The sequence below is a fragment of the Hyperolius riggenbachi genome, chromosome 6 (genome assembly GCF_040937935.1).
Source record: "Hyperolius riggenbachi isolate aHypRig1 chromosome 6, aHypRig1.pri, whole genome shotgun sequence".
In the NCBI taxonomy this organism is placed as follows: domain Eukaryota; kingdom Metazoa; phylum Chordata; class Amphibia; order Anura; family Hyperoliidae; genus Hyperolius; species Hyperolius riggenbachi.
In genome coordinates this window covers 284,402,402-284,414,459 of record NC_090651.1, presented here as the reverse complement: position 1 = coordinate 284,414,459, position 12,058 = coordinate 284,402,402, and the positions used below count along the sequence as shown (strand labels likewise).

The following is a 12,058-nucleotide window of genomic DNA, read 5'->3' as shown; positions in this document are numbered from 1 at the left end:
GGGACCAGAGGAGGCCGTGAGAAGCCTCATTAGGATCCAGAGACCTCTCTCTTCTTAAAGAGACTCTGTAACAAAAAAAGTTCCCCTGGGGGGTACTCATCTCGGGAGGGGGAAGCCTCTGGGTCCCAATGAGGCTTCCCCCTCCCCTGTAGCTGCAGGCAATCCAGCGCTGGCTCCCCCGAAGCTTCCGTCAATCCTGGCTCAACAAGCCTAGCAAGGCTTGATATATTTACCTTCCCTGGCTCCATGGGGGCGCTGTTGCGGCTCTCAGCATGGAGATAGGCGGAAATAGCCGATCTCTGACGGGTCCGCTCTACCTGCACAATAGAGCGGACCGACAGCGATCGGCTATTTCCGCCTATCTCCGAGCGGAGAGCCGATACTGCGCCTGCGCTGGAGCCGGTAAGGTAAATATTTACATCTCCGCATGTTCGGAGGGGCACAGCGAGACCACCGTGGGACACAGGAGGATGGGGGAAGCCTTGATAGGATCCGGAGGCTTCCCCCATCTGAGGTGAGTACCCCCCAGGGGAACTTTTTTTTGTTACAGGTTTTTTTTACGTAATTATCTGACTTGTGTACTTTTGTAAGCTGTAGTGGTTTTTTTTTAGGTGTGGTGCACCCCAGAAAACCTCTATGAGGACACATTTGCGGAGACCCAAGGCATTGACTTCCCAACCATCAACTATGCCAAATGCAACGCCAAGAAGTATTGCTATTTCTATGGGTGCGGATTTCAGCATTTTGTTGGAACCAGTCTCATCAAGATGGATGTTGTGACAAAGGAAATTAAAGTAAGAACATTTCTTTCCCTCTTAGGTAACATGGATGCACATGCTGTGTTTCATGTTATTGAATAGTAATATAAATTATGTGATTTTGTTAAAGAAGTAAGAAAGCTCTAGTGTTTACCAAACCTGACAAGTCCCACCAGCATTACGACTTGTACAGGAGCCCTTATGTATGCACAAGTTAGGTTATTAGCAAGGATTGTCTGGAACTTACTAAATTCATGAGTTTTAAACCACTGTGAAATTGACACAGCAAGAGACAGCCTAATGGTGTGTACACACTTGAAAGATTAATGAAAGATCTTAGACCAATTTTACCCCCTTCCATGTAGTATCAGATCCACCAGGATGTATCTTCAGATCTGCAGATGATTGTCAGATATGCAGATGAATGTCTGTTAAACAAGGTGTGTATGAGGATCTGCAGATATCATGGACTATGAATGCATTTTGCAGGAACGGATCTCTTGCAGGAACAGATCTTTTGCAGATACATATCTTTTGAATGTGTACAGCATCTTTGTGTGCAGCATCTTGCAAAGATTTTCATCTGATGGGGAGTTCAGCTCAATAAAGTAGACATAGCCCCCAACCGTCCCGTTTTCGTCGGGATGGTCCCGAATTTGGTGGCCCTCCCGCTATCCCGCGCTGCCCCCCCTTTGGTCTTGGCCACTGGGGAGAGAGTTGGAAAAGAACGATTGAGGCACCAGCCCCGGGGGATGTGTATGCGGCATGGATGGCCGCCGTCATTACATTTCTCCCTCCTAATGTGCCCCCAGTGTCCCCAGTGAGTCAACACTCCAGTAAACGCTGGTGGCAGAGGGGATGTTGCATAAGCATGCACTCTCTCCTATCACTCTGGTGTCCAGGGCGTGCTCAGATGCTGGCAAGATACTGTAATACAATTCAAGGAAAGGAGAGGGAGATCGGCACTGCTGATAGAACCTTTAATCCAGAGTGGTGTACATAGATGCTTCAGCATGCAATACATAGCAATACAATAAGGACACTTCAAGTCGTCATAGAAGCAAAAGGTCGTGTAAATGTACCAAATCTTGGAGAGTAGTGCGGTGGGTGCTGGGCACAGGTGCCTTACAGCCGTTTCACACAAAATGCGCTTCTACGGAGGCTGCCAAAAAAATGTGCAGCGGAGCGGGCTGTAAATCTTACCATTGCCTCTCCGTGCATACCGGGATCTGGCTCTTCTCGGCTTCCTGTGACGTCACAGGAAGCAGGAAGCCGAGAAGACCAGATGAGATCCCGGTACGCACGGAGAGGCAATGGTTGGACAAAGCAACTGCCATTCACTAAGTGCTTATGAAAATAACGAAAACCTGAGAACCCCCATGAGGAGATGGGCTGGTCCAAAACCTGTCAGTTCTGTCCGATTTCAACTACCTACTGAAAGTGACAGCAACATAGGGGAAAAGTAATTTATGTCTCCTTTTACTCTGGAATAAACATACTTCTTATTTGTATGTGTTTACATGTATTTATTTTTATTTTTTTCGTGATGGAGTTCCTGAGCGTTACGCCGCTCAGGAGGTTTTGCTAGCCTGTCCCCCAGTCTAAATCTAATAGCTTTAGTGGCTTTATTATAAGTTAGCTAACACTAGGCTAGCTTGTTTAGGTCGTCATCAGCCTCTATATACATTACCCAACCTCTATCCAGCGATCGTGCAGCCTCCCCACATAGCTCCGTACTTCTGTATGGGGAGGATCGTACATGACGTCATGTACATTCCCAATCCTCCTCATAGAGAAGAGCGGAGCTGTGCGGGGAGGCTGCGGCGATCGCTGGAGCCAGGCTGGGTAACGTATAAGTGGCTGGATTGGGGCGATCGGGGCGGGTGCCGGCGACCTAAACAAGCTAGCCTAGTGCTAGCTAACTTACAATAAAGCCACTAAAGCTATTTGATTTAATCTGGAGGACACCTGAAGCCAGCAAAACCTCTGAAGCGCATGCCCAACACAGTGTTGGGCATACCGCTCAGGAGGTTAAAAAAAACAAAACAGATACTTACCTAAGGAGAGGGAAGGCTCAGGGTCCTAATCAGCCTTCCTGTTCCTTTTACAGTCCCTGCGTTCCAGCACTGGCTCCCCCGTTCAAATCTCCCACTGCGAGAGGCTTCAGGAGTCTTCAGGGACCTGAGTGCCCCCGCAATGCCCCGCAGGTGGCTCCATACTGCACATGTGCGAGTGGGCGCGAGAGCAGTACAGAGCGGCGTGTCTTCAGGAGCACTCGGGCTGCTGAAGACTTACGAAGCCTCCCGCAAAGCAGGAAGCAGTCTCCGAACTATCACTCAGAGACTGCTAATGGGGGAACCTGCGGTGGAACGCGAGGACCGTGAGATGAGTGGTAAAGGCTCAAAAGGACCCAGAGGTCCTTAGGTAAGTATCAGTTGTTTTATTTTTTTAAATCACTTCAGACTCTCTTTAAAGGGAACCTAAACCCAAGAAAAAAAATGAGCTTCACTTACCTGGGGCTTTTACCAGCCCCCTGCAGCCGCACTGTGCCTCGCCGGCAGCTAGTTTCATTTTTGCTAACTCGGAGTCAGCGGGCCGCAACGCGAATCATTACATGCGTCAACGCGGTAACAGGACGCTATAGCGGGTGTCAACGCATACAAAGATACATGTTGACACCTGCTATAGCAACCTGTTACCGCGGTAATGATTCGCGTTGCGGCCCGCCGACTCAGAACCGGCAAAAACAAAACTAGCTGCCAGCGAGGGACTAGAGGATCCAGGAGTGACGTTGAGGGCACAGTGCGGCTGCTGGGGGCTGGTAAAAGCCCCAGGTAAGTGAAACTCATTTTTTTCTAGGGTTTAAGTTCCCTTTAAGATCCCTGACGACTTCTGTGGAAAGTACTGCAATTGCTGGACTTCCCATTTGCACACGTCATGTGCTATCGCATGATTTTGCGTGTAGAAGATGGATTGGGGAACCTTGTTTGTCGGGGGCATCAATGTGAGGTTCCTCAATCCATTTTCAGGTGAGTATTGAGATTAAAACAGCCCCCCCCCCCCCCCCCCCCAAAAAAAAAGCTATATATCTGAAAGTAAAAATAGGAGACTCTTTTCTTTGCTACTAATGTAGAGTAGTGGAGTTGCACATTACTAGGGGGATTATTAATCTTAGATAATCTTAGCAGCTGCCTAGAATTCAGAGGACTTGCTTATCACAAAGGTCTTTGCATTTTTATGTTAGTTACATGTTTATATTTATTGCTTTAAGATCTGGCAAGAAGATGGATTGTACCCCTCAGAGCCGGTGTTTGTGCCCAGCCCCGGTTCCCAGGAAGAAGATGATGGAGTGATCCTCTCAGTGACCGTCTCTCCCCGCCAGGTATGTCTCCTGTACAGTTAAGCAATGTACTGTGACATATAATGTGAAACTTACACAATCTGACTGTATACTAGAAGACTTTTAAAGATACTTACTGATATTTATCATCAGAGCCGGGACAAGGTCCTCCAGCACCCAAGGCTGAGACACCAAAGTGCGCCCTTCCATCCCCCCACCCCAGCCGTCACACACTGATTGCTATTAGACTAAGAGGCGCCACAGGGCCCACAACCTCCCCAACACCTTAATCTCTAGTTATCTGGCTTGCAGTCACTGCCATGTATCCCCTTTTCTTATTTTTTTCTGCTTCAAACACAATTAGGAATGACAGCTGAATGAATTCTGCGCCCCCTCCTACACTGCGCCCTGAGGCTGGAGCCTCTCCAGCCTATGCCTCGGCCCGGCCCTGTTTATCATTTACATTGAAAGATAAGTGGTCCTTTGTTGAAAACTTGTCTTTTGTGGGGGGTCCTCCTGGCTCCTTCCCCGGTCCCTGTCCCAGTTACACGACGGCTTCAGCCTGAAGTCGTCAGGGCTGCTTGCCGCTGCGGACGATCTCGTCATTACGCCAGCCGGCTACGTGAGAGTCCTGCTCATGCATGGTTCAAGCAGGACCCTCACGCCGGTGTAATGTCAGAATGGGCAGCCCGGAAGCAGCCTTCCTCACTGAGTATCACGCCTGCTCAGTGGGAAGTTAGACAATATTTACCTGAAATATCTCCGCTTCCGCACTACGTACACTCCCGAAATTTTCAGGGGAGGGAGGGGACCCCCAAATCTAGCTCTGTGTCGAATTGCAGCCCCCGAGCCCTGCTGGTTCCCGAGATAGGTTTGCTGCAATCAGTCTCGGTAACCAGCAGGGCTTGGGGCTGCAATTCGGCACAGAGCTAGATCTGGGGGTCCCCACCCTCCCCTGAAAATTTCAGGAGTGTACGTAGTGCCGAAGCGGAGATATTTAGGACGTTTTATGTGGCTGCACAATTTAATGGGATGCAGACTCCTACTGCGCATGCGGGGCTGCCCATTCTGACACTACACCGGCCGGTGTGTTGACGCGATCGTCTGCAGTGGGAAGCAGATCTGGCGACTTCAGCCTAAAGTCGTCGTGTAACTGAAGCGGGACCAGTGAAGGAGCCAGGAGGACACCGGGAGACCTCGCGGCCTACAGTGGGCTGGAGTAAGCCCCAAGTAAGTGTAAATTCTGTTTTTATAACCAGCTCAGGGTCCCTTTAAGTCCAAATCCATAGTAGAGAAGAGGGAACGAAGCCGGCACCATCAATCGTCTCAATGCTCTTTTATTGAAATAAAAACATGCATACAGCTAAATATGCGACGTTTCGAGGCAAATAAGCCCCTTTCTCAAGCTAAGCTGTGCATGGTCGAAAAATGACAAAGTGAACAAACACATTTATATATACACAACATGGAGTACAGGCAGCCAATCAGCATTGCTAGTGCAAATGTCAACCAATCAAATCAGGTCCTACCAAGTGGACCTGATAGAGAACTACATTGCTGCCTACCTCATAGGATCATTTGAAGTGGAGTGTCACCACCTCTCACTCTACGTCAGTCTCACAAGGGGCAAACGGCTACTCTATTGCTGGGCTGTGAGCGCGGAAGCGCGTCTCCGCCAAGCCACGCCCCCGGCGGACCTGAGAGGAGACATCCCGCACCACGTGAAGAGGAGAGGGCGGCAACTCGCCGCCGACTCCCCTTCCGCCCAGCAACTAGTGACGCGAGCGGGCGGAAGTCCGCTCATTCGTCACTATAGATGTAAAAGGAGAGCCAAAGTGTCCGCCCCCTGTGGGAGGAAGAGCGTGTGTCCGTTGCCAAGCAACGGCACCGCTGAAGCACAGTGTGTCGCGTGTCTCTGTAGCACACGTAACTAAAAGATTTTATACTATACTCAAATGTAGTTTGCCTACATTAGGAATATGTCATTACTAGGATCTAACAGTCCACCAGGACAGAGGGGGGGGGCGGCGGTCATATGTGGCTGCAGTACTAAACAAGTCTCTAAAGCCTAAATATACAAGATAATAAGAAAGTAATAATAGGTGCAGATAAAAATATAAAAATGAAATGAAATAAAAATAATAAATAAAATATAAGAATAAAAATATAAAAAAATAAAAAATAATAATGAAAAAATAAGAATAAAGATACAAAAATGAACAAATAAAAAATAGATAATACAAAGTAATAAAGTAAATATGACAAACAATGTCAGAGAGATGTGGAGGCAGCGGAGAAAAGGCCGCATGCTGCAGGGCACAGGGATATATGAAAAAACTATGTAAAAAATGCACAATGAAAAATGAAAAGAGAAAAGTCATAATAATCACATCAAGGCTGGACAGCATGGAACAGAGTCAGATGAACGGTGTCAAGTCAAGTTCTCTGTTAAGGCCTCTAGGTTCCATGGTGTCCAGCCTCTTAATCCAATGTGCCTCTCTCCACAGCAGCCTCCTCTCCCTGTCACCACCCCTCCTCAACGGTAACACTTGTTCTATTATCTGAAATCTAAGTTGGCTAACATGATGATTAGCCTCAACAAAATGATAGGGGACAGCCTGATCTATTAGTTTCTCTATAATGGCATGTTTGTGTGAAGACAGTCTTTTTTTGAACTTTTGTGTAGTCTGACCTATATAAAGTAATCCACACGGACACTTGAGAGCATAAACTACGTAAGCTGTGTCACAAGTATAGTAACCATTGATCCCAAATTTTTTTCCAGTGTGTGGATGGCTCACATATTCTCCCTTTGTCACAGAGCTACAGTGCACACAATGGAGGCATGGGAAAGTGCCCTTGCGTGTGGTAATTGGTTTGCCTATGTCAGTGCTTCCCATGTCTGCATGTACCAACCGGTCTCTCAAATTTGGTGCCCTCTTAAATGATACCAATGGGGAGCGCTGAAAATAGGATATATCAGGGAAACTATCGGCCAAAAGATACCAATGTTTCCTGATGATTTTGGCTATGTCCTCGCTCTGTGTGCTGTACCTCGTGACAAAAGAGATGCGGTCGGTGTTGTTCTTCCTGACTTGTCTGTGTCGTCCCTCTAGTCCTCCCTGTAGTCTGTCATGTGCTGACTGTAGTATATTTATTGGATAACCTCGTTGCCAGAATTTGTCCGTCATTTGTGTCAACCTCTGCTGTCTAGTCACCCCGTCATCAACTATCGTCTGAACCCTGCGCAGTTGGCCGATCAGTATGGCTCTCCTGGTTGTCTCGGAATGAAAGCTGCCATAGTGTAAAAGTGAATTGACATCCGTGGGTTTAACGAAGAGATCTGTCCTTAATTTGTCATCTTGTCTGTACACAAGTGTATCCAAAAAATTAATCTGGCCTTCAGAGTAATGGATGGTCAAACGTATATCAGTACATCTGGACATCAATTCAGAAACAAAGGCTTCAAGGGTCGAATGTGGACCCGCCCACACGCAGAAGACATCATCAATATAACGGTACCATAATTTAGCGTGTCTTTGAAACAAATGATTAGTGTATACATACATGTCTTCATATACTCCCATGAAGATGTTAGCGTAGGGCGGGGCCACATTCGACCCCATCGCCGTACCCTTCCTCTGTAGATAGAACCTGTTTTCAAAACGAAAATAGTTTAACGTTAAAACAATCTCAAGCAGCCTACACACAAAATCAACCTGTTGTTGTGAAAAATCCGAAGAGGTTTCCAACACATAACGGACAGCCTCCATCATGTGGGATGGAGGTATAGAGGCTCTCCACATCAAGAGTAACAAGCAGAAACGGACCCTCCAGAGGTGGAAAGGTGCGCAAAATGTTGAGAAACATCTGAGTGTCTCTCAGATTCTCTGTCCTGGTGGACTGTTAGATCCTAGTAATGACATATTCCTAATGTAGGCAAACTACATTTGAGTATAGTATAAAATCTTTTAGTTACGTGTGCTACAGAGACACGCGACACACTGTGCTTCAGCGGTGCCGTTGCTTGGCAACGGACACACGCTCTTCCTCCCACAGGGGGCGGACACTTTGGCTCTCCTTTTACATCTATAGTGACGAATGAGCGGACTTCCGCCCGCTCGCGTCACTAGTTGCTGGGCGGAAGGGGAGTCGGCGGCGAGTTGCCGCCCTCTCCTCTTCACGTGGTGCGGGATGTCTCCTCTCAGGTCCGCCGGGGGCGTGGCTTGGCGGAGACGCGCTTCCGCGCTCACAGCCCAGCAATAGAGTAGCCGTTTGCCCCTTGTGAGACTGACGTAGAGTGAGAGGTGGTGACACTCCACTTCAAATGATCCTATGAGGTAGGCAGCAATGTAGTTCTCTATCAGGTCCACTTGGTAGGACCTGATTTGATTGGTTAACATTTGCACTAGCAATGCTGATTGGCTGCCTGTACTCCATGTTGTGTATATATAAATGTGTTTGTTCACTTTGTCATTTTTCGACCATGCACAGCTTAGCTTGAGAAAGGGGCTTATTTGCCTCGAAACGTCGCATATTTAGCTGTATGCATGTTTTTATTTCAATAAAAGAGCATTGAGACGATTGATGGTGCCGGCTTCGTTCCTTCTTCTCTACTAAAGATCCTGGAGTGTTGCCAGGATAGCCGAGGCACATCAGCATTTTGACACAGGGGAGTGCTCCACTACTCTACAGATTTAAGTCCAAATCCAGAAATCATAAATAATGTTTATTTCTAGGCTGTATGAAAAGCAGTTAGAGCTTCATTTGCACTTTTACGACTGTCTTTCTCCCCATTTGGGAGATTTCCCTCCCTCCCTGTCATTGCTTAATCAGGAACTTTAAAGTTGGACATGAGTTTGGATATATAAGGCATTTTTTCTTAGCACATTCAAACCAAGCTGGCTTCTCAGCAAGAGATACAACCTTCTTTTTTAGAGTAAGGAAGAAATAAAACTGCCAGCAAGACTTTATTGTTGTCTCATGTTGACTAGACCTGGGGGCCATCAGGGTTCATATTAAAGCCATATAGCTCCCAGTAGCAGAAAGTGTGGGGAAATCTATTCAGTGGGGACACATAATAAAAACCCAAAGCTGTTTCTAACCCCTTTCCATGTGTATTAGACCTGCAGATGCTGCTGTATAACTATTGAAATTCTCTTTAAAAATCCTAGCTGTCTCATAACTGTGAGGTGTAGTCATGTTATTGTGACAGGACTCACACCAAATGCCCCATGTCACATGTACTCTGCATGTTGGAAACTTGGGAGATATGTAACAGTCCCTTCTTACAAACCAACCGTGTGTATATGTAATGTCTAAAGGTGCATATGCTTTTCTTGATTTTGCAGGCCAATTGACTCTTCAAATAGCACCACCTTGTTGTAGTTTTTAAACTGCAGCCTTTTCCATCTTTACACATAATAGTCTGTTACATGAATATGGCTATACATCAGGCCCGGATTAATTTACCTTACAGGAGCCTATAGGCACAGATGCCATTTCAATTGTGGCTTCAGAGAGCTGCAGTGCAAATAACAGCAGCAATATTGCAACTTGCCAGTAGAGGGTGCTTTAGCTTCACAATTATTTTCTCGTTAGCATATACTGTAATGTGGAGCAGAATATCAAATGTAAAAAGATTTCTACTCCTTTATAACTAGGCCTCCCACGTTTCTAAAATAATGTGACTGAGGAGCCTAAATGAAAAATAGCAGTGACTACCCTGCTTCCCTGAAAATAAGCCCTACTCTGATAATAAGCCCTGGAATGTTTTTTTTTATGATTTTTGAGAATGCTCAAAATATAAGTCCTACTTGAAAAATAAGCCTTAGTTACAGTTCATAAAAAGAGTCAATTGAAATAGCGTTCAAGCAGTTACAGCATACATGTAAAGGAATGAGATCAATTGGCAATAGAATGCAGCAGGACAGATGGAACCTTTACCAAGGAAAGCTGACACCCAGTGGCGTAGCTAAGGAGGTGTGGGCCCCAATGCAAGTTTTACAATGGGGCACCCCAAGAACTCTATACATAACAATGGATGCGGCGCACCAAAACCTGCCAATGGCAACTACAGTGTCAGAGGAGCAAGAAGGGGATGGGAAACAGTTTGTTAATGATTACCACTATTCAATGTATCTATAGAAGTGATTATTATGAGCACAGGACCAATATAGAGATAATACTGTAGTTGAATGAGGGCCCTTCGGGGCCTCTCTGGCCCAAGGGCCCCGATGCGGTCGCTACCGCTGCAACCCCTATTGCTACGCCCCTGCTGACACCCCAAAAGAATTGCACTCAAAAGACCCCACAAGATCCAAAACAGTAAGTCTGGGTTCACACTTTCATGTATTGAACACTGAGAGAGAAAAAAAACGGATTTGTGTTGCGTTTCAAACTGATCTGTTTGTTCCACTTTGCATCTGCTTTCTATTTCCTTTTTAAAAGGACAGCAGAAAAGATTGTAGCAATAGACTTTGGATGAAAGCTATATTTATCTGCTATGCATAGTACAGATACTCTGCATTTATCTTTGACTAGCAAAAGGAGTATTTGGATTGTGAATTTTTGGAGTTAAAGTGGACCTTGTGTATTTTTTAAACTTCTAAGGATAGCGTCCTTTTTTATTTGTACTTTCTATGTGGGGTATAGGCATCCCATTTGCAGGAGATGGTGGGTGTACCCCCTAGTCTGTGGGAAAGGCTTCCCAATGCCCCCAAAGTGGCTGCAACTCTGAAGCACTTTGAGTCTGCCAGGAGAATAACGTGATATAAATGTTATGTGTCGTGAAAAAATTTTAAATCGCAGTCATGCTATTAAAGACACGAGATATTATCAAAATACGTCTAGGTTTTCCTGGATTTATTTGGGGGGAAAAAATCACTGCTGGTATGTGCATGCTACTGTGATTAGTACATTTAAAGGGGAACTGAAGAGAGAGGTATATGGAGGCTGTCATGTTTATTTCCTTTTAGACATTACCAGTTGCCTGGCAGCCCTGCTGATCCTCTGCCTCTAATACTATTAGCCATAGCCCCTGAACAAGCATGCAGCAGATCAGGTGTTTCAGTGGTTCAGACTTATAAGTCTGATCTGACAAGACTAGCTGCATGCTTGTTTCTGGTTTTAATCAGATACTACTGCAGAGAAATAGACCAGCAGGGCTTCCAGGCAACTGGTATTGATTAAAAGGAAATAAACATGACAGCCTCCATATACCTCTCTCTTCAGTTCCCCTTTAAATATCTTTAGAATAGGTGATTGGATGATGTTGATAGAATATCAGTAATTTGCCAATATTGTACACTCAGCCTTGCAGTGGTCCTTGTCATTGGGGTTTGGGGCACTATTCCCTGGCAATCAGCAATCCCTCAATGAAGACCTTCTCCTTGGTAACTAAACCATCTCCATGTAAACCTCTCCCCCTACCTTAATTTCTTCCTAATGCCTGATCCTAACCCCCTTCCAATTTACCAAATCTTTTCTTCATGCCTAGCCCTATCCTGGGACCAAGTCGGCCAATCTCAATGTCTAGTGGCTAAGCCCTTCTCTTATAAAGTTCCTGGTGCTAATGGCCCCCCAATGCTCCTTTATACTGTTCCCTGCTGTCTAGTGGCCTGTCCCCTATACAGTTCTCTGATGTCTAAAGCCTCCTCCCTCACCATACAGTTCCCTGGTGTTTAGTAGTCCTCCCTCTGTTTTCCTATACAGTTCCGTGGTGTCTAGTGGCCCCTCCCTCCCCTATATAGTTCTCTGGTGTCTAGGGGCCCTCCTCCCTCCCCTAAACAGTTCCCTGGTGCCTGATGCCTCATCCCTCCCCTATACAGTTCCCTGGTGCCTGATGCCTCATCCCTCCCCTATACAGTTCCCTGGTGTTTATCTGGGAACACACTTGTAGGGCCGTTTCCCCCTGCGATTCCCAGGTCTTCATCGGCTTTGACTTTGCAATTGTCTTTTC

At 46.3% G+C, this 12,058-nt stretch overlaps 1 protein-coding gene across 1 annotated transcript in view; it reads left to right on the top strand.

Moving 5' to 3' along the window:
* Nucleotides 1–12,058, top strand: part of LOC137521560 (carotenoid-cleaving dioxygenase, mitochondrial-like) — a 104,811-nt gene that overhangs the window by 88,897 nt on the left and 3,856 nt on the right. The window contains exons 10-11 of the mRNA XM_068240957.1: nucleotides 612–794; nucleotides 4,030–4,140. Coding sequence (XP_068097058.1) covers nucleotides 612–794; nucleotides 4,030–4,140 — 294 coding nt within the window. The remainder of the gene's footprint in view (nucleotides 1–611; nucleotides 795–4,029; nucleotides 4,141–12,058) is intronic.